Source organism: Micrasema longulum, unplaced genomic scaffold (assembly GCF_059751315.1).
Source record: "Micrasema longulum isolate JH-2025_06_02 unplaced genomic scaffold, ASM5975131v1 h1tg000403l, whole genome shotgun sequence".
NCBI lineage: Eukaryota > Metazoa > Arthropoda > Insecta > Trichoptera > Brachycentridae > Micrasema > Micrasema longulum.
The window spans coordinates 622,501-646,370 of record NW_028277603.1 but is presented as its reverse complement, the minus strand read 5'-3'; the positions used below and the strand labels follow the sequence as shown (position 1 = coordinate 646,370).

Genomic DNA, 23,870 nt, shown 5'->3' with positions numbered 1-23,870 from the left:
TCGCTTGGACAATAGTCATCATTCCTTAATTTAAACCTATATAGATAACTTCTCATAGCTCCGTGTCCGGTAAAAATTTGGGTCGTTTCGAAAGTAATTTGGTGATGATGACGGAAGTTTCCTGCATCAGCCAGCGTTGGGAAAAACATTTTAGTGCTTTTACCTGTAGAAGAAGCGCGGTAAAGATCCTCCCAACACTGCTGCGTATTTTGTTTTTAACAAATATCGCTTAAGACCAAGGGCTTAATAATGTATCGATGTAAACTCGATAAAACTTGACTAAAGTTCGTTAAATATTTATTTTCGGTGACAAAATTTCAAAAAAACCTTCTCGGCGCAGCGAATAGCTAGGCGCTTGGTAGGCAGCAGGCAGTAGGCAGTAAGTAGGCGGTCGGTGGCTCGCGGCATATCCTCGACGGGTAATCGCTCGAATAATTCCTACGGAGACAATAGTCCCGCGCGCCCCGCGGGACCACCACACCCCTCTACCACTCGAGTGCCTAAAGATAAATCACCGCGGTATACACCCAGGGTTACCACGAGCTTACGCGATCGGCGAAAATCCAATATTATTTTTTACACACTGGCACCAAGTAATATTTATTTATTCATACAAATATAGGCCCTTTTCACACATGCCACGCCAATTCTACCGGGTTCACCCTACAAAAGCTGACACGTGTGTATGCGTATGTAGGATGAACACGGTAAAATTAACGCGCCGGGTGGATTTGCGTGGCACGTGTGAAAAGGGCTATACTTATTACAAAAAAATAATAACGTATCCCTAACTCTATGAGGCTAAGAGCCCTGTGTTGAGTTGGGATACAACATAATAGAAAATGGCAACATGCATATTATTGAACTAACTAACTAACTAACCATCACGCCATTTCCCCGGAGGGGTAGGCAGAGAGGATAGAACACCACACCACTCTGTCCTGGCACACTTCCTTTGCTATCTTCACATTCATACATCTTCTCATGCACGCACGTCGATTATTCCGACTTTTCACATGACCACTTTCAAGAATTTGTTGTACTTGATCATGCCATGTCTTTCTCGGCCTTCCTCGACTTCTACAACCAGACACATTCGCATCATAAATCTTTTTAGCCGTTCTTTCATCATTCATTCGCTCCACATGACCGAACCATCGCAAAAGACCTTTCTTAATTTTGTCGATAATGCTTAACTCAGCCTTGCATTCTGCCCTAATTTCGACATTAAACTGAAAAAATTGAAGAATACTGAAAATTAAAATTATTACATAAACATAAATTTTAATAAACATCTGTGCTTTTCTACTAGAGGACGCATCTAACCGTCTTTAGTTTTAGTACTTTTGAGAGATACTTATATATTTTTTTTGCGATAAGCTGTAAGTTTCCTTTATCTGTAAACATACACAAGGCAATGCTCGTGTGTGTGTCCTCGATGGGCTGAATAACTACTGGACCGATTTACGTGCAGTTTTCAGCGAAAACAATTTTTTCATACAAACGTATTCCCGTATTTTCACCCTAGATTATGGCACTATGAATATTTACCATAGGCGTGTCTCAATAGTTTTGCTTTATTGATGAATAGTTTATTATGGGAACTAGAACCACCCAAACCCTTAAAAACAAATGTCCAGTTTTATCTGCGGTCTTCGGGCGCACGATACAAATATGATGACTATTTTTGAAAAAAACAAAACGTACCGATGTACGATGATATAGAAAATTTCATTCAGATACTCTGTTTAAAAAAAATAACAAAATCCGTTCACTTTTGAGGTGCGGAAAATGGGACAACGAATCGTTGATTTTGTCTATTTAAGTTAGGCATAAAAGGTCCGAAATGCACTCGTCTATTTCACATAGCATCGGGAAGGCATCTTCGAGACAGTGACAGGAAAACAATGTCTCAATACCTATTTATCAAAATTCCCTGTCACCGCATATCCGCACTTTAAAAAAAAATGAAGACAAACCATTATAATTTGAAAATGGAGACAATCCTTCATGTCTCGGACTAGCATCCCTTCCACATTCCCTACCCTCCCCTTCCCAGCTTCTTCCCTAGTTCACGTCCGGTGCGTATCGCGTCGTTTGTTAAATATGTTTTTGATATATTTTTTTTTTTTTAATAATAAAATATGATTTTCAAAAAAAATCAATAGGATATTTTTAAACGTACATTATCAAAAATGTTACTCTGAAGATTCGAAGTTCCCTGAAAACCATGTATAATTTAACTTACAATGTGTTCGTCACTAGGAAAACCCGTGCCGAGGAAGACGTTTTAGTTTAGTTTGATTAATTTATTATTTACGCAAAGAATACTTTATAATAATTTTAGAATAGACTTTGGACATAAATATACAATAAATTGATTTAAAATTTAAACGTATTGTTTCAAATCTCAACCGAGTGTAGGTAGCTTGGATTTTAGGGTTATTTAAACATACGTGTAATATTTGGTTTATTCCATTTTTGGCGTGTTTTAGAAAACTAGATATTTTCCAACTAAAAGTGTTTGCAACCCTAGATACTAGATACACCCCACAACCCACTGCGGGCCACCAGATCTCGAGAGAGGAACAGCAAAGGCAATACCCATTGTCAACTAGCTATTGCTGTATTCAATATTTTCCCGTGAACGGATCAAATGCAAATAAGCACCGTACAATTTTAGTCTTTGTGCTTTTAAAATCGTACAAACAAAACGGTGTATTATTTTTGTATTGTAATGTTCCCGGTGAATTTTTCTCCATTTTTTTTTTATTTATTTACATTTAAATGCGATGTAAAGGTTCCTTCTTATATCACTGCAGACGTGGACTCTATTGAAGGCGTCGCTTCTCTGTAGAGATTTATTCTTGCAAGATCAAAGTTAACAGAACACGACTGTTGTTTCGGGAGCTAGGCGAGCGAGGCAGGCGCGAGAGAAAAGAAGAAAGCCTATTTCACTGCCGTGTATAGCTTATGTGGGTAGCTCCGCATATAATTTTATTTTAGATTGCCTATTTTACTTTTTTTTTGTTTTAGTGTTATTATTTTTAAATCCTTTTTGATTTTCTCTTAAATGTTAACATTGATTTTTTTTTATACGTTTAATTTTCATACTTACATTGTTCTTTTTTTTTTTTTTACTGATTGCTTTATACTTAAAAGCATTATCGTCAGAATCAAGAAAGGGGTGCTGCGTTAAAGATTGGACCGTTCGTAACAGTAACGTAACAAATGTATTGTAAAACTTAATTTATTATTTTAAAATTATGTAAACGTATTTTAATTTGTTGCAACAGAGAGGGAAAACGTTTTTGAGAAAAGAATATGGAAGTCTAGGCATTTACAGGGCTTATGACCTGTCATTGGCTGGTTCAAGTGGCTGGGTTAAGTGGAAGAGTTGAGGAAATATGGAATGTTACACAGTGGCCACTTAAAGCAGCCAATGACAGGTCATAAGTCCTGTAAATGCCTAGACTTCCATATTCCCTTCTCAAAAATGTTTTCCCTCTCTGTTGCAACAAATTTAAATATGAATAACTCCATAGGGAGGAAATCCAGCCAGTCTGCAAGCTTTCGGACATACTCGAAACATTGTTGTATGTAAACGTAATTTGAATCTGACAAATAAAAACTAGTACTACCTCCAAATGCAATGCCTCTGCAAAACTGTGCATCAAAAATAAGATGATAACCGCCAGGAGAATTATTATTGACTTGGAATACTGTGGTCATAACGATGTTTCCGATATTTTCGTCCATTTAATTATTTCTGGTCCTCGTTGGCAATTAGCCCCGGAGGAGCGAAGAGTAGCTACCTGAGCTTTCTTGTTTCATTCGATTAATTAAACTGCCAATTACGTGGGACCGCCTCCCTCTCATCTCCACCCGCCGCGCCACCCCACCCGCCACCCGCCGCGCCGCGCACCGTCTCGTGATAACAATTATTGCCAACTTGGCGATTATCGTCATGTAGTTGGCGGTTTCTCAAAGGCGGCTCTACACTACACGCTGGCCGATACGTTCGCCAGTACGTTGGCAAATACGTATTGGCGAACGTGTAGAGGGGGGTATTTGTGGCTGGCGGAGCTGGCAGTCGCGCTGGCACATGCGCCCGCGAGCAATCCGCTCGTTGTCGGTTTTCATCACAGATCAAAGGGCGCTGGCAGAACGCTCGTCAACGCGTCCGAGGGCCGGCCCAGCTTATAGTAACGTAAAAACGTAACGGCCTCACGCTGCCCGCACGGACAGTTAGTAAACGAGTCGCCAGCTTAATCTCCGCAGATGTATTCCCTACTAACTACACCATCACTCCCTTTCCGCACCAAATGGTGCATAGGGCACTGCATCGATACGTCAATCGCAACGCAGCTTGATATTTTTTGTTACATTAAGGTAAGATGAGCAGTCTTACGCCTCAGGTGCCAGTCCATGGGCTATGAAATTTTCTAGCGTAAAAACACCTTTTAAATGGGGCATGGCGCCGTGGCTTAGTTGATTAGACGGCTAACTGTGAAACTGGCGTCGCGGGTTCGATTCCCGCCAGTTGCAAAGAAAAAATCCAAGAAATTTTCTTTTCAACCGGTCTGGGTGTTGTGGTGTATTTTTCATTACCTCTTTCATTATCCCTCTATCTCACCTGCTGACAAGCCTCTAAATAGAGGCTTAGCGGGTTATTCCTTTATAATCAATAAAAAAATATGTTCCAAGCAAGCTAATTAGATTTTTTAAAACAGTATTGCGTACCTGGCGAAACAGATATATAAGGCGAGAATGAACGGTATCGCAGGACGAGGACGACTAAGGAAGACGTAGCATGGTCAGATAATCAAAAATCTTAAGTCTGGTCATGTCGAAAGCAGATGGAACCGAAGAGCATGTATGCATGGGGAAGAAGCTAGGAATGTTTGTCAGAATTGACGTGTGTGGCGGTCCATCCTCTGCCTACCTCTACGTGGAAATGGCGTGATGTTAGTAGTAGTAGTAGTAGAGTACCTACGTCCAAATAAATGGTTTTCAGGGATTTCCTAACACTTCGGTAGAATCTTACCTGCGCCAATAAACGTTTCAGCTCTTTCGCTTCACAAAAATCAAGAGATAGGAGAATTCAGTATTCCCTTTTATTCATAAAATTCATACACTATGGAAAAATGATATAAATATGGACATTTAAATGTACGATGTGTAAAGTGATCACTTAAGCTAGCCAACGACCGATTGTGAGCTCTAAAAATGCCTAGACTTCCGTATCATGTTTATCTGCCATCTTAAATTAGAATAAAATGACGACTTGTAACGTTTTGGTACTGCGGCGCTGTCTCGAGCCGCTTGTGATTAGGAGCCGGGAAGGGGGTGGGGGGGCCGGGTACCCCCACCCCTCCGCCAGCCGCAGTACACACACCCCGCGCGCTAATTAGTCCGGGATTATTAAATTAATTCGCCGGTTTAACTTAACTAAACATTTATGCTGGCGGAGCACATCTTCTTTACCCGAGCTGCCTCTACTTGGCGTCTGCGTCGATACTACATTCTTAACCTTAACATTCTTTACCTTGTAACTTTACAAAAAAAAGAGGCGAAATATCATCGACATTAATAATGATGTTTAAGATTTTTTTAGTTAAAATATCGTACTTCAGATGGTTAGAGCTGTTACTAAGTGACCTGTCGAAATTTAAAAATTTCATACAGCCGGACTGTTTTTTTTTTAATTACTAGAATAAATAATTATTTAACTTGTTTTATAATGTTCTAAGTTAAAATCATTATGTGTGATTTCACGTGTTCATATTTATTTCACGTTTAATCATCAATGTGGCCATATATGAAGCAAAGTGTATGCAAAAAATCTAAAGACACAAGTTAATCACTCTAGCTAGGAAGTAGAGAACATTCAGAAAACGTACTTTAAACGCGTATTTACGTACTAAATATATGTAAATAAAACTTACTTATATGTAAATACAAGTTATTACATCATTACAATGGAATTCCATTAAGAATTTTCAATAAATAATTTAAATGAAATACTAAATACACGCTAACATTGAGAGGAGATCCTTAAGCCCACCATCCACCCGCATAGAGTCCCAGGGGACTCTCTGTCAGCTGCGCATAGAGGAAAGTTATTATAAATATTCCTAAGGAATACAAACTCTATGCAGATTAAGGAGGGGGGAGGAGGACGTATGGACAGAGGCCAACACGTCGTCCCCACCCCTCAGGATCCCCTCAATGCCTCTAACACGCTAACAGAGCGATCTCTTCGCGTGCAATTCCGTTCAGAATACCAGCCCAGGTGGCTTAATAACAATGGTGAATGACTACACCACGGAGGCCGCCATCGTTCAGTATACGAGGTGTGTTCAGAAAATAACGGGAATTTTTAAAATTCGCGGGTTTGGAGAGTCCGATTGTCGAAAATTTAAAAAACAGACAAAGTAAACAATTAATACAGCCGAACATTTTAGCACGCTTCAGGGGCATATATACCAACATAATAAAAAAAATGACAATAGGATTCTCCAAACCCGCGAAATAAAAAAAACTCGTTATTTTCTGAACACACCTCGTACAGTTTTACTTGTGACAGTTTGTATTATACCTAGGGTATTTAATATACATTGCAAAAAACTAAAAAATTAAGAATTTATGATTTTTTACATTTATAATAATTTACTGTGTTATCTTTTTTTTTTAATAATAATTTTTTTAATAATATTTTTTTTTAATAATAATTTTTAATAATAATAATAATAACCTTAGTATGTTAAGTATGTTAAGCATACCGACGTTTTCATTCCACGGAGACGGGAGTGATAAGAGTACTGTCTGACATTATAACGTCGGTGGACTCTGGTAATCTGGTGTTGATGGCTCTTCTGGACATGAGTGCTGCATTTGATACTGTAGACCATAATATTTTGCTTGAACGTCTGGAGAAAACTTATGGTATCCGTGATCAGGCACATATGTGGTTCAGTTCATATCTTAATAAAAGAGAATATGCAGTCGTGTTCCAGGGTAAAAGCTCAACCAACTTTCGGGTGTCTACAGGAGTGCCTCAAGGGTCAGTACTCGGACCACTTCTCTATCTCCTTTACACTAAAGATATAGAGAACATTATCAAAGAATGTGGATTGTGGTCGCACTGCTATGCAGATGATACGCAGATTTATTTTTATTGCAAACCAGGCGAGAGAAGTGTGCTTGTCAATTTAATTGATGGATGCATCAAGAAAATAGGAAACTGGATGGCTGAAAACAGACTAACATTAAACCCATCAAAAACTGAACAACTGTGGGTGGCTTCAGCCAGACGACAGAATTTGATCCAGGATACGGCTCTACCCAATGTAGGGAGTGCCGTTTTACCCACCGTTAAACTACTGGGAGTTTTACTCAATTCTGACCTATCTCTTGACGCTCAAATTAGTAGAACGATAAGTTCATGCTTCTACCAGCTGAGACAAATTAAATGCATACGCAAAAATTTGCCGGTTGATGCCGCCCGTCAATTAATAAATGCGTTTGTAGTGTCTAGAGTCGATTATTGTAATGGTATCTATGCAGGTCTACCAATGAACAAAATGACTCGCCTACAATCTGTATTGAATGCCGCAGCGAGACTTATTTTCGGAATCTCTAAGTTCAGTCATATCACTCCACTACTTCGGGAACTACACTGGCTACGTTTTCCACAGAGGGTCGAATACAAACTCTGTTGGCTTATGTATAAGTCACTGCACAACTCGGCTCCGGAATATCTAAGGGAACTATGCATTCCAGATGAACTAGCTGACAGGCGTCTCACGCTTAGATCAGCTACGTCTACGGCGAGAGGAAAAGTTATTATACCTCTACGCAAACAGCGCACTAAATTTGGTGAGCGCGCATTTGCGGTCGCAGGCCCTATGGCATGGAATGCTCTCCCAGCAGAGGTGCGAGGCTGTGAAAGTGAAGTGATGTTTCGGAAAAAACTTAAAACCCACTTGTTCTCTAAATCATTTGAATAAATCCGTAGCACGTGACAACAAAATAAATTATTTTAATCAAATTACAAATTTAAAGCTTCAATTAAATTAACTTAACAGTAGAATCACCATGTAAAGCGCCCTTGAGGTATTTTATTACGAAAATGGCGCTATATAAGTTATCCACAATAAATAAATAAATAAATAAAATGAATCGCATAGTTTTATTATATTTTATAGTACAATGTATTAAACAACTGTGTAATATATATATAAACATATTGTTTTTGTATTATTTCATAATTTTGTAATAAAGCACTGTTATGTTTAATGTATTTATGTTTATAAAAGGCAGTCGTGCCGTGTACACTATATAAATAAATATACATATTATACTGAAAGATGACAACGCACGGTTTTACGGCACCGACAGCAAGAAAGTTTACGACCGGCACTCAAAACTGTATTTGTTTTTTTTATATCGTCATCCTTAAATTACGTCAAATGGACGTTGCAAGTAAAAATATAAAAAATGCAGTGCGGTCAAAATAACACAAAATTAAAAATATGCTGTCAAAATGACGAAGCTCCAAAATAGTTGCGGCGCCGTGTCCCGTGTCCATTGTAAAGTAGAATCAGTGGAAGCGGGTAATAGAGTTACTTCTAATGTTGGCACACCGCCCCGTAATTAATCGACTGGCAGATCTCGCCTCCGAGTTGCTCCTCTCCCCTCCTCCGCGCCGCCGACCGGACCGGATCCGGATGCGGAACCGCCGGCCGGAGCGTGTAGCGAGCGTGCCGCGATAGTTTCTCTCGATGTGCTTTAGCACAACGCCAGCGCCTAACTTCACTCACCTGTACTAACTATATACACCCTCGTGCAAATTAATGTGGACGAAGCATTTCTTTCATACTGGTTTGGATTTACTTCAGATTTCGTTATGAAAACACCATTAAAAGTTGTCAATGAGACTCAAATTCAAATCGTGCACATGGTCGTATCGTCGGTGAAGTTATTTACAAATTTTAGAGCGTTTCGACTTTCTAGTATTTATCTGAGATTTTTTGTAGTTTTCTTCATTGTTTAGTGACAGTTTAGATGTGTACCAGTAATGGATATCTCAATAGAAATCCGTTCTAACATTATTACTCTGTCTAAACATCCTGAAATGACTCAAACGCAGAGAACAGAAGAGTGTGGCATTTTTAAAAGTGCAGTAAATAAGCTTATCATACTTTTTAGGTAGACTTCAATCCGATCGAGAATTTGAGGTGCATCTGCATCGCGTGACTTAGAAATACGGATTGCGCGACCAAAATTAAGTTGCTCGAGTCGGTGGCGGTGGTAGAATTGTGGTACCGAGATGTAAAAATATATAATAACTGCAAATCGTCGGTAGAATCTATGCCTAAACGCATTAAGATGACGCTGCAAGTCGAGGGTGGACATATTAAATATTTATTCTTTAATTTTTTTAATTGATTGCTTTTTTTTTTACGTGAATAAAACACATTTTTAAGTAATGAATTTCTCGTCCACATTAATTTGCACAAGCGTGTAATACGAATCGTCCAAATCCACATGGCGCGGTAAAATTATGGTGAATTGACATTGACTATTTTCACATATTAAGTGGTGTCGACGATAAAGAGGACTGTAGGTATTATGTAACTAAAAAGACCCATAAATAATTCGGATTTGTAAAATTATGGAATATTTTGGAAAAAAGGAGCACGGGAGTGGACCTACCTTCAATGTGAAATTGATGCCCTGTTCTTCATCACTGTGGTACACTGGCCGATGAAAGTCATTGGACTATTAATTATTTTATTGCTTTCAATAACGACTATTAACATTCAGCCACCATGACGATTCCAAGAATGCATGTGTTGCACGTGTGATGCCAGGTGGGCGGTGGGCGGCGGGCAGGTACCACAAGGGTGAGCCACGGGAAGGCTAGGAACTAGGAACTGTACGATAAATGCTGTTCCGTACTAAACAAGTCGCCACTCTCGGGCAAAAGTCCTGCAAGAGGAAATCCAGCGGAGATTAGTTGGCCACGTGGAATACTATTAAATTGGAATACATTAAATAAATACTACCATCCCGCCATTTCTTCGTAGGGGTAGGCGGAGGGGATGGACTGCCACATGCACGCATTTTGTCATACACGCCCTTCGGTTGTTTCCGCTCTTGAAATGACCAGACTTGAGATTTTAGTCCTACGGTTACCATTTATTCTCGCCATTTAATGCATAAGAATTTCTGACGTCAAATCATTCGGAAGAATAGATTTATCGAATAGATTTAAATGTTTTATTTTTAGCATGAACAATTATTTCTAAAACGTCGATTATGAATTGGATCTGTACTAAGAAGAAGTGTGAATCTTGAATGAGGAAGATCAGTGATTTAAAAAAAATATATTAAAAGGCTCTTAAACTTAGCCTTTTTTATTTATTTTTATGTATCGTATTATCAGCGCTATGATTTTTTTAATGTTTTGTATTTCTGAAATTACTCCGCTTGTGACGTCTCAAGTTCTCTTCCGCTTCTTCTCGGTCAGTTCTGCCGATTGGTCCGTTGACTTTCCGTAAACCGGAAATCTTTCACAACCCTCCTACCACTGGTTGCTTCATATATTTTATTTGATTTATTTACTTATTTACATATATTTAAAGTTACAACATTTAAAAAAAAGAAATACGTAATAAAGCAAAAGTACAAAAGCAAAAAACGAAACGAAATATCACCCCAAAACAGAGGCAAGATGCGAGGGTGTGAGAGTGAAGTGATATTTTGGAAAAAAAAACTTAAAACCCACTTGTTCTCTAAACCATTTGAATAAATCCGTAGCATCTGATAAAATAAATTGTTTGAATGAAATCGCAAATTTAGAAGCTTCAATTAAATTTATATATCTATAGAATCACTTTGTAAAGTGCCCTTGAGGTATAATATTACGAAAATGGCGCTATATAAGTTATCCATAATAATAATAACCTCTTGGCTGTGGGATAATAATATTAATAATTTAAGTACAAAATACCCATATATTAAAAAAAATAAATGGAGGTATATAAAACGGTGACGTGAACTGGTTCAAAGTAGTTTGTTTTTATTAAAATAATTTTGAATATATTTTTCATACATTTAAAAAAATAACTTTGCGGTACAATTGAATGCTCTTATTTTTACCGCGCTTAAGAAAACATTTTTCATATCCCATTTCTCGTAGGGCTGAACTTCCTCATTCAGCAATTTTTCACGCGATATTATCTGATTTCCCCGTTCATTTAAAAAAGCTAATAATATCTTCAAAGTTTTAAAGCAGTCATTTCGCTCCCTAGAATAGTTCAATTTAAAAACATTTAAGTGTTTACTGTGACAGAGGTAGTATCGATATTCCCAACGTCCGAAGTTCGATTCTAATAAGTGGAACTCTTCATACATAATTATTTCATACCGTGTGGATACAACAAAGGCAATTAGCCGATAATGGATTTTGTGTTATTAATTATTTTAAAAGGAAAACCTTTTAAACGATTAGAATTATTATAAATTTATCCAACTGTCTTTCTGTATGTTATTTTTTTTGCCTACAGTAAGTTGTCACGCGGCACCATTAAAAACTCGCTGACGCTGCCACGCACGTAAAATAAATAGTCACGTTATAACTAAACTAGCTACATCTTAGAAATAGCAAATATGTATCGCGTTGCCCCAACAATTTGGGAAACAGCGAGATAGACAATCACGATACACATGCATACATACACATTTCATTTTTTCATACTTTGTAGCTCGTTACCATAGATACGACACTGGCTGACAGCCGTCAAAATGAATTAAAAATATAGCCATGTTTCGAGTATGTCCAAATGTTTGTAGACAGGCTGGATTTCATTTAATTTCAGGCATAAATCGATTCAGTTTTGCGTTGCGGAAAACGGGATTACGAAACATTAATTTTAGTTAGGCATAATCAGTCCGACGTGCTGTTTGTTGTCTTTTTCGCACAGTATCGGGAAGGCATTTGCGAGAGAGTGACGGCAAAACAATGTTCGATAGATATTTATCTAAGAAAATAAATAAAAACAACTTTGTTTTTAACCACTTATTTTTTCATTTTTTCGGCCGACCGGTTTCAAAGCTACACAAGCTTCTTTATCGAGGTGTACTTAACTTACGTATTCTATCCTATTTTATTTTATCAGTATTATGATGTGTATGGAACTAATAAATTAAGTATTTTAGTCTTGTAAGGATGGTAATGTGAGATGGATACGCTCAAAACTAGACAGGACCGGTTGAAACCGATCGGTAGAAAGAAAAAAAGTGTTTTTATTTATTATAATGAATAAACACAAAGTTAGTGCTTCAAATATAAAATTTATATTATAGATATTTATCTATTCATCAAAATTCTCTGCCACCACATATCCTCTTAATGTAAGTACGTTTATTGTTTACCCAAATCTGTCCAAATATGTTTATCTAAAAAACATGTCCGCCCCTATAATATGTTTATTATTTAGCAGGGGTTTCCAAACTAGAGCCTGCGGGCCAAAATCGGATTATATTGTATTCGGTTAGATTTTGGGCAACCCAAAGTTCGAAGAACCCCGTTTAATACAATATTTTTAATTTGTCCAAATGTTTGTACACAAAATACTGGCTTTTGCCTCCTAAGGGAGTTTTTAAGATTAAAAAATTACAACTGAGAAGGAGAAAATTTTAGAGCAGGAAATATGAAAGTCTGGGCATTTATACGTCTTATGATCTGTCATTGGCTGTAAGTGGAAATTTTACCCACTGTGTAACACTCGCCATTTTGCCATATTTAAACATCCATGTTTCTTCCATTCTTTCATCGTCGTATACTGCGAATGCCTCCTGAAAGCCTTAACCACGCTTGCCTACTTGAACAAGGCATCGGGTTCTCGCCGCCCTCGACGTCCGCTGCTGACTGTTCGTCGGCAGTCTATGTCTGGACGTGAACCTGACTTGGGAGGACGCACACGAGCTGCAGCCAATACAGATGCACGGAGGCTCTCAACGAGGGAGCGGACGTAGAATGATAATGATCGAATGACGTGCCAGGGGTTGTATTCTGAATGCGTATTTTGCGTACTAAATACGCGCTGTACCGTTCAGAATACCAGCTCAGAAACCCGACGATTTCCTTTTCTAAAATGTTCTTCATCTCTGTTGTAATTTTTAACCCGTATAATACGTTTATTTAAATTAGAAAAATATATTCACGCCATATATATACGACACGAAAAAAAAATAGCGAGACAATTTAAATGTTATTAAATGGTAAAATAAAAGTAGCCAGTAATTAGAGTAAAAGGAAGCTATCCTCTCCGAACTTTCTTTCAGTAACGCGAAAGGTGTCGATATGCGAGGAGATACGGTCGAGTAAAGACATCTCTCCTACTGGCATGACCGTCGGCAGGCTGGTTCTGCAAGCAGGAAGATAAAACCGCTTAAGCTGCCTACGTCTAAGGTAGTCATTAATAACACGAAGAAAAATACTCTCCATTACACTTAAGTTGATCGTAGTGCCACGGATCAATCGGAAAAAAATACACTATAGCGCGGCAGTGTCCGTTGTCCAGTGACCAGCGGCCCCTGTATTTATTCAGCGGTCGCTATCGGCTGTCACATCGGGCCGCTGTTGCTTCGTTATTTTAACAAGTCAATAATGGCGAGTGCTCTGACACGGAATCAATCCGGCGATACACACTCATCAACTCATTATGCCCCTTGTTCTAGACTCGCCGATGAACAATCGCTTGCGCTATTAAATATTCAACTATTGTCAATATAATAACCGTTAGCTTATTGTTGATCGTTCGGCGTTTTACTTCTCTCCCCTCGCGTCGTATTATTTAAAAAGCATTACATTTACAGCCATACGCACAAAATGCGTGCTCTGTGTTATTTTTTTTATACCGCAACCCGGGGTATAAAAAAACATAATAAGCTATGATCGTGAATACCGAAAAATTCTACCCGATGTATCGAGCATAGATGGCCTCCGTGGTGTAATGGTTGAGAAAATTGACTCGGTCCCGGGTTCGATTCCCGATGAGAACACAAATAAAAAAGTGATTTTTCTTAAGTCTGATGTTCTGCGCTGTAGTTCACCGCTATTTTGAGGAACTTCAGCCCTACGGGAAATTGAATACAATAAATGTCTTCTTGCGCGCGGTAAAATTTGGAGTATTAAATTGTACTCCAAAGTTTCCTGAAAATGTACCAAAAAAATAGTAAAAAACATTTTAATAAAAACGTATTACTTTGAACGACGTCACTGGTTCATATGAATCAACCGATGATCAGAGAGTTATGGAAGATTTTCGGTTTGCTTGCCGTGAATTGACCAATGGGCAGAACTGATCGAGAATAAGCGTAAGAGAACCCCTGACGTCACACGCGGAGTTATTTCAGAAATACGAAACTTTAAACAATCGTAGCGCTGATAATACGATGCATAAAAAATATTTTATAAACACTGAAATTCCTCATTGGAGCCTCGTGGTCTGTTGTGATGCAAATAAAAAAAAAGTTTTACGAAATGAATACAAAATAAAATAAAACACATTTAAATGGAAGAGAAATGTACGTATTTCACATTTATTGAGTAAAAACCTAAAAAATACAAACAGAAAAAAACTGAAAAATGCAAAATTTGGAGCAAAGTATCTCATAGATACTTTGCGCCCGGTTTTTCAGGGCCAGACCGCGAAACTTCAGAGGAATATTCCTCATGGTAAGCTTAAAAAAAATCCTAACAAAAATTTTCCAAAAAGTCATTAAAAATATATATATATATGATCTCAAAATGTAGTAAATCCTTAATTTCTCGGACAAGCAGTTCCTCCACAAACCCCTACTCTCTCCTACCCAGCTGCTTCACATGTGCCGCGTATGGTGCTTATCGCTTCGTTGGTCAAATACGTTTTTATCACAATTTTGCTAGTGCTAGATGCTAGTTCGAGAAATTAAATTTTACTCCATTTTCAGATTATAAAAGAAAATATGTTTTTTAAAAATGACTTTTTGGAAAAATTTTATTAGGATTTTTTTAAAACTTACCGTGAGGAATGTTCCTCTGAAGTTTCGCGGTCTGGCCCTGAAAAACCCTGTATATTTGGAGGTACATACAACACTACTTTCAAATTAAAATTCCAAAGTACAAAATATTTATGGCGTTAAATTGGGAGAACATTTCAGCCCGGGAACCCCCGAGCGATGGCTCGATATTATGAAGGCATAATACTCTCCAATAGCGAGAGTATTTGCCTCTCAAATATGTATCACCGGTGTGAAAGATGTCGATCTCCGAAGTGATCACGTTCCGCCGCCCGTGCTCTTCCAACCGTCACAGCCAGAGGCGGTGTTTGCTGTATATAAAATAACGTACTCGCGATCGAGTGAGTTGTCCCGATTGACATTATACTGATTGTTGATCGCCCAGCTACCTGTCTGCGTAATAATTAGTGAATAATAACACGACAATCCTAGTAATGGCTGCGGTCACGTGCGCTCCCAACCCCCAACTACTAAGTTGAGTAGACCAAAGCTGTCAGACACCACCATAATGAAGTTTTCGCATTTATGACATTTCATTCATTCGCTTAATTGCTTTCCCTTTAATCGGTTGTTAATTTTACAAATATTTTATCGGATGATTCATTCAAAATATTATAATTAAATTAATATTAAAAACACATTCCGTATTTATCGGACCGTAAGACTCGCCTTTTTACTCTGAAAATTAAACCGAAAATTGGGGTGCGTCTTATCGTCCGCAAAATACGGGAGATGTTTTTAACTGTTTGGATTCCCGATTTTCTAACAGCCACCTATTTTAATATTAGTTTTGCAAATTTTCAACGAAAAAAAATGTTTTAGATTAAAATTATTCTCAAATCAAAAGATGTCTCGTAACTCACTTTTTACTTTAAATTTACTTTAATTATGTTAAGAAAGTTTATCCCCATTTTTCACACTTATTTGTTTTATTGATAGTATAAAGGCGAGTGGTTAGGGGTGGATACGATATGTCATAGTCAAATCATTTTATTTGGATATGATTTATAGGGCACAATTTGAAATGGTTATTTCTACCGAGTTAACGAAACAATAATTATCGTATTCAAAATCCAATACAGCGGAGCCTCGATAGTCCGAACACCCAACATGTATACGCTGTTCGGATATTGTTCCTATAGAACAAACCTTTTAAACCTTTTCAAAGCTGGTGAATGGTAATTAAACCTTTGGTATAATTATTATATGAGACAGTTACTTTTTGATTTTCTTGTTATATTAATCCTGTTTTTCACATTGTTTAAATTTTCTTCTGAACGTAGTATAATTTTTAGGTTTAATTTTTGTTGCTAAATCTTGGGTAAAAAAAAATGCATTTAAAAAAAAAAATAATTAAACTAAATATCATCATCATTTCCTTTCCGCTTCTAATGGTGTATAGGGCAATGCATTGGTATACCAATCACAGCGCATCTTTATATTTTTGTTTCATGAAGGCAAGATAATCAGTCTTACGCTTCAGGTACCGGTCCCGTATAAATATTTTATATCAACCAACTATGTTCACATTATAAGTTTTGTAATAGGCAATTTTGCCGTATATGTTAATAAAATAAATAGATGTTTAATTTGTGTAAAATCACTTTATGAATTTCATTTGCCGACCGGTTTCAGAACATGACTGTTCCTTTGTCGAGGCTTAAAATAAAATAACAGTAAATATTTTACGCACAATTTTATCATAGCCCAATTATACTTTTTTATGTCCCGACTTGTTAGAAAATTCCGTGTTAAGCCGGGACTCTTCTTTGTAATTCAATTCGGTAATTAATTGATAGTAAAAATAAATAAAAAATCATACAATAAAGTAATAATAGTAAGAGTAAATATTTAGTTATATTATTTAATATAGAAAATCAAAAAGTTAGTGCTTCAAATTTTAATTACGATTGTATAACTATTTTTAAAAAAATACAATATTAAATTATGGAGCCACTTAAAATGATTTCATACTCGTTTCTCTAATCCACGGCGGCACTATATTGCTAATTTCAAAAACGGAATTCATTACCGCCCCCTCCCCCGCACTGGGCGGGCGTTCGGGGGGGCGGACCCCAGCCCCCGCGCTCTGCCCCCGCGGTACGGTCCCGCGGGCCGCCCGCCCGGTATTGACTCACACAATTTATTAGATTAAACCGGGGACGCGATATCAAACGGCGGCGGCGGCAGCGGCGAGGGTAGCGGGTAGCGGGTAGCGGACCCACTCCGCAAGAGTGCCTTGTTTTACTAGTGTCCTGGCCCGGGCCCCTCGCGCTCCGGCCCGAGGCTTAGCGGACACTGCGCCGATACTCAATTTGCACATTGTAAAATATTTTATTTCAAAAATATGCCAATCTGAAGTTTTGTCAAAAACGACGCACGACTTTGTTTTTGATAAAAAACATATCAAGAATTTCGTTTTGTAACAGTTTTTTCAAGAGTATTTCCAGATAAGAAAATGTATCGTATTTTAAAACAAAACGGCGAACGCGCATTTGCGGTCGCAGGCCCTGTGGCGTGAAATGAATGGCTCCCAGCAGAAGTGCTAAACTACAAAAGTAAAATGATGTTTCAGAAAAAATAAATTAAAACTCACTCTAAATCATTTGAATAAATCCGTAGCATTTAATAACAAAGATTTTTTTTTGAAAAGTTAATTTTTGGTCAGATCAACACCTTTCCGCCTTTGAACACCGATAACAGAAGTAATGAGTGGACTGTATATAAATTGAACTCGCTAATTAGTTCTTCCGGTTGTTTCTTTTATGAAGCACTTCACTTTTACTGTTGTACAGATACCTGTATCGTGTAGATGTTGACAAGATGTATATTTTAGGCTGTTTACGTAACACTAGTTTTACTTTGTCAGAAGTACGCAGAAGCAGGTATATGACAAGGACTTATCAGAGTGACACTTTACACGATGTGGCTTGTTCGCAGGACGGTAGGACAGCAACAATTTGAATTAGGAAGGATATAGGTACGATCGGAATATTTACAGACTCACTTGAGTTGCAAGTATGAAAGATGTAAATTTACTACTTAACAATTAATATTCATAGAATCTCTTTGTAAAGCACCTTTATAGTTAGTATTTTACGAAATATAATAATAATGAAAACATAACTCGAGTCATAAAGTTTAGCCAACATGGAGTGATATTACAATAATGGACATAGGCTATTTGTATTACAAGTTGATACAGTTTTTTGCTACCATTCGTGTTTGCAATATGGTTATGAGGATAATTGAAAATATCCGACAAAGGCCTTCCACGTAATTGGCCAAATCCACAGTGAAAGCAGTATCGTTATATTGAATTAAAATCGTGGTATATGAAATTGAACATTTAAAAAGAGTAACTCGTTTATTGACAAAAAAACTTTGCTCTTTTGTACGAGTGAAACCGATAGGAAGATCCACGATCTTTACAACGGTTTCGGATACGTGGAGGAATTTACCTACTTAAAAACTGTTTCCCGGTAAACGTCCCTATTCACCTCCAAATTACGGTACCTCGCTGTTTATAAACAAAACACCTTTTTGAAAATTATGTTTTTACTTTCGCTTGTAAAACTTTATTTGTTTTCGTAACCGCGTAGACCAGGGTACGTACATTTTCTAATGGGAACTTAAAATTTATCTACAAGGTAAAATTAAGTTTTCTGTATGAAAAATACAATATGTTCGCATTTTTTTTCTAAACATGTTTAATTAATTACCGGTTACCGACGAAGATACTTAGAATTTTCATACAAATATACACACTTTCGTACATAAATATCGATATTAGTTTATACCGATGAAGATTGCCGTTCATAATCATTTGATGGTAACATATGGTTTTTTACGTTGAAAAATATCTGCGTAAGTTTTCACGATCACTGTTATCAATACGTATCTTTTTTGGGTGATCCCACGTAATTTAAATTTGTTCCGACGTTTCGGCTACCATTGCAGGAGCCATCTTCGGGGTAAGGAAATAATCTGATTGGGATCCATAAAACGCGAATGTTGTTTGTAAACATTCAAAAACAACCTTTTTTTCAACACAAAAAAACAGCATCCTTCCATTTTTTTTGTATATGCATTCTCGTCGAATGCAACCCTGGTAGGTCGATGAAAAAAAGATTAACGCTTCTAACAGTTTTGATTTAAAATTTTAATATCTACGAACACGCGCAGCGCATAGATCTACATTTCGCTGAAAACCGCACGTTAATCTGTTAAGCCGTTTAGGAGAAGTTCAGTGACATCACACGTACAGAAGAATTATATATAGATAAAGATGTCTCTTTTGATTTTGTTAAAATAATTAATTATAGTTTTGTGACGGTCCGGTTTTGACTGTAAGTATCGCGCAGTATCGGAATCGCTCGTTTAACCTCATCGTGACTAATTGAAAAACTCGATATTATAATTTCTCTCTCTCGGGATGGGCGGGGGCGGCGGCGGGTGCCGGGTGCCGGGTGCCGGGAGCCGGGTTCGCTCTGCGGACCGCTTCCCGATTCCGTGTGTAACTGCCGATGTAATCCTGTCCTAATTTCCTATTCACAAAACAAGTTGAAATTAATCCGGTCCACCCCCCCCTCCCACCGTACCTACCACTCCGTGTATTATACGTTCATTATTTATACGGACGAGGCTCACCGTCCGCCATATTACACCCTTGTGCAAATTAATGTGGATAAGATATTTTTTCATTCAAAATGTGTTTTATTCGTGCAAAATAGCGATCGGTTTTAAAATTAGAATCAATCCATCTTAATGCATTTTGGCATAGATTCTACCAACGATTTGGAGGTGTAATGGATTTTCGCATCTTGGTACCACGCTGTAACAAGAGTGCAATTCTTTCTGACGACTTTTCTTCACACATAGGTGTTCCCGTGTTTCCTCTATGAATAGAGCGCTAGAGCGTTGGTTTATTTACGCTTTACAGATATTTACTATTGACGTGTCTCTATTGTTTTGCTTTTTTGATAAATGGACCATTGAAATACCCACAAAAGCGCCTAGTTTTATCTGCCAAACAAATATGTTAAATAATTTTTAAAAACGGAAAAGGTACCGAATTTCAATTTGATACTCGATATAATCGATTTAGTCGTTTTTAGTCGGGCATAATCAGTTCGACGTGCAGTTGTATTTTTCGCATAGTATCGGGGAGGAATATTTTTTGTATCTGACTGAATAAAAATAATAAATCGATAATGTGCGAAGTAAGTTGGGTCCACTAAGTAAGTTAGATTTTGTGCCAATCCTGATCCAAATCCAGCCAAGTCCGTCACTTTTTTTTAACGATAACGTTATGAAATATATAAATAGGCCAGCATGTTTGATATCAATTTCGGACTTAACAGGGTGCACACCCCGACCCGGGAATCGTGTCTACGAACGAATAAAATGACTCGACTGCAGTCCGTGTTAAACGCCGCTGCGAGACTTATTTTCGGAATCTCTCGAGTTCAGTCATATCACTCCACTGCTTCGGGAATCACACTGGCTGCGTTTTCCACAGACGTTGGAATACAAACTCTCTCTGCTTATGCGCAAGTCGCTGCACAACTCTGTGGCCTTATTCTGTAACTAATTCGTTTCGCGAAATCGTGACAGAATAAGGCCGCTGCTTCGGAATATCGAAAAACTATGCATTCCAGATGCACTGGCTGACGGAGGTCAGATACGGCGGAAGGGAAAATTATCATACGTTACTAGTTATTTAATTATTATGTAGTATTGAGTCACAGGCTCTATGGCATATAATGCTCTCCTAGCAATATTCATTTAACAACAACAGACCATCACTTTGTCTTTGCATACATACCTCGCTTCCTCTACATTCATACATCTTCTCATGCACGCGCGCCGATTACTCGTACTCTCGACTTATCCATCTTCGAGAATTTGTTGGATTTGATCGCGCCACGTCTTCTCGGTATTCCCCGTTTTCAAATAACGTCGCTCACTAATGATATATTATATATTTCTTTCATTGTACATTTTTTTATTCGGGATGAATATCAATCGGTCCCTCCGTTGAGACGTGAAGGAAACACAAACACACTTTCGCATTCATAACATTAGTATGGATATGCATGCATAAATAAATAAATGAATATAAATATATTGTCAGTCAAGTTGAACACCTCGTGTTAGATGAGTGTGGTTTATATCGGTACCCGGTCACGTCGTGTTGCGCGTCACGGTGCAGGCGCGGTGGGGCGCGGCGGGAACAGTTGCGGCGGCCGACTCGACACTTTTCATGTCCGGCTATTAGCGCCAGTATTTGTTCACGTGCGCAATCTGCGGAAATGCGATGCAGACACTTTAAAAGCTGATGTTTCGTTAGTCCAACAATAGTTATTTGGATGACTGATAAATACATTATTATCGAAACCCTCGAACATCTCCGTTGTTTCTACTTAATTTTTAGAATGAAACGGTACCGATTTTCGATGTATCGAATATTCAATTTCGAGTCGGAAGTCAAACGTGGAATTGGTAGAGGAAGGATGTAGGAAAGCAGGTTGAATGCTCTCTTCCAGACGAATTTGTGGGAAATCGACGCGTGACAGGGTTACGAATGATGAAATCAGGCGAGAGTGCAAATCTGATGAGATAAAGAAATGATCATTAAGATGGTGTGGTCGTGTAGATTGAATGAATCACGAAAAAATGGCAAAACAGATATATGTGACAAGAATGAACGGGAAGAGGACAGCCAAAAAAGACGTCGCATGATCAGATAAACCAAAATCCCAAGTCTGGTCTTGTAAATAGCAGACACAATCGAAGGGCATGCATGACGAGATGAATGAATATGGAAGAAGCTTGGAATATATATCACGATAGACGCGTGTGGCGGTCCATCTTCTCTGCCCATCCCTTCGGCGGCATGGCGGATGGTAGTAGTAGAGTTGGAAAACAGGTGTTAATTTTTATTTCCTCTTCCCCAGAATCGGAGAAGCCAGTCGAGATCCCCTGCGAGGTACCGGCCATGGCTCCGTCACCCGCGCCCGGCCTTCCGGCGGCGGCTCCGCCCCCCGGCGGGCCCGGGTCTTCACCCCCCGGCGCGAGCCCCTCGCCCCCCGCGGGCCACCCGTGCGTGGTGTGCCAGGCCGAGCGCTGCGCCAGCACGCGGCCCGTGGCGAGGGCGCAGGCGCACCACTATGGCCTGCGGGAGGACGCCTTGCCTCCTGGTGCGCGCGTTTGCAAAACCTGCCATTGCAACATTGTCAGATCGAGGTAAGACTAGATAATATAGATACTCCGATATCTTTAAGTACTTCGTGTTGAATGTAAAAAATAACATAAATAAATTTTGGAAGGTACGCGCGGTGTCCACTGCCTACGTGTCCTGTCCCCAAGATCCGGGCCAAGCGTCTTCGAGTGCTTCCTCCCAAATGGCTGGAGCTGCCGCCTGATGTGCGGGATCCCGTCATAGCGGAATTCAGTGAGTCATCTTGACGATTTTTTTCGTTCTTTCGAATAAATTATTTTCGGATAAATAATAAACTCTCTGTTTTCTTTACCAGAAATACCTCCCTCTCTCACCAAGTGCTGCAATGCGTGCTTTAAGAGGATAACTCGAAGGTTAGCGCCGCACTTGCAGTTAGAACCTACGAAGCAGGCAGTCGATATCGAAAGCTCGTTCTCCGAAGAGGATGTCGTTAAGATGAAGGCCCTTCTTCAAGAGCACGACACCGATTGGAAAACTATAGCCGACGTCATGTTGAAACCTGTCAACCATATAAAAAGCTTTTACTTTAATTTTAGACAAAAATACGGTTTGGACACTGCCGTCTCCGAGTTTAACAAGTTAAAGTTTAGCGAAGATATGAAACCAGTTCTGACGGATGAAGAGGAAAGCGGTAGCAGTACTTCGTCTTGCGACGAGAGCGCGGATCTGCACAATTCGGATACTGCTTCCGCTGAGTCGCCCAGCCATCCTGTCGCTCCGGTCAAGGGCGAAATCGATAATATGGGCGAATCCTCAATGATTATAGATTCTTTAAATACTTCAACTGTGTTCCCGCCTACCTTAAGCATGCCCAACCAGATGCAGGATTCCAAGTCCAGGTTGCTCGGAATGCCACCTTTAACGGTTACTGACAATTTAACCAGTCCTACTATTCTCTCTCAACCACCCTTAGGTCTTTCTCAACCTCCCCCGAAAAATATAGTCACAAAAGACGAATACGACAGTTCGGCAACTGAAACTGCCGACGAAGAGAATGAGTCTCCGACTAACCGCCAAAGTCCCAAGGTACTTTCCATAGCGCAGAATCAATCCCTGTATCCATCCCAGACGACAATTACAGTCGTTCCGGGAAACCAGCACAACGGACCAGTACAGAACCCCACGAGGTTGGAGCTCAGCTCGCCGCTGACTGTTGCCGATTTTATGGATAAATGTATCGAGAAGTCTCTGAAAAGCACCTCACTTCCACTCCGGATGAAGACCCAGAAACCGTCTAATATAGTAGAACCCAAAAGTGATTCTAGAAATGACATCACATTTGTTAGAGAATATAGGCAAGAACCAACGACTGGTCTCAATAAGAGCGTCATCGGCACCCCGCTGTCGAGTCATCGTCAAGGATCAGAATCTTTGGCAACACTCAGTGTGGTGAATTCGCACGGTCACGGACAGCCTCCGCTGCACCAGCAGCAGCTCGTCCTCAGCCCTCAGATCGCCGCCACCATTACTCCCGTGAACCCCGCGTCTTCGCAACCGCCGGAGATGCCCAAAGACGGGCTGGTCGTGGTGCAGATCCAACACGAGCCCCAGA

The 23,870-nt window shown here is 39.0% G+C and overlaps 1 protein-coding gene across 7 annotated transcripts in view; it reads left to right on the top strand.

The window, feature by feature from the left end:
- Nucleotides 1-23,870, top strand: part of Smr (nuclear receptor corepressor smrter) — a 426,844-nt gene that overhangs the window by 391,486 nt on the left and 11,488 nt on the right. For all 7 annotated transcript variants that reach the window (XM_088226003.1, XM_088226001.1, XM_088226002.1 and 4 more), the window contains 3 exons: nt 22,035-22,323; nt 22,407-22,531; nt 22,614-23,870. The exon at nt 22,614-23,870 is cut by the window's right edge and continues 832 nt beyond it. In XM_088226003.1, coding sequence (XP_088082129.1) covers nt 22,035-22,323; nt 22,407-22,531; nt 22,614-23,870 — 1,671 coding nt within the window. The remainder of the gene's footprint in view (nt 1-22,034; nt 22,324-22,406; nt 22,532-22,613) is intronic.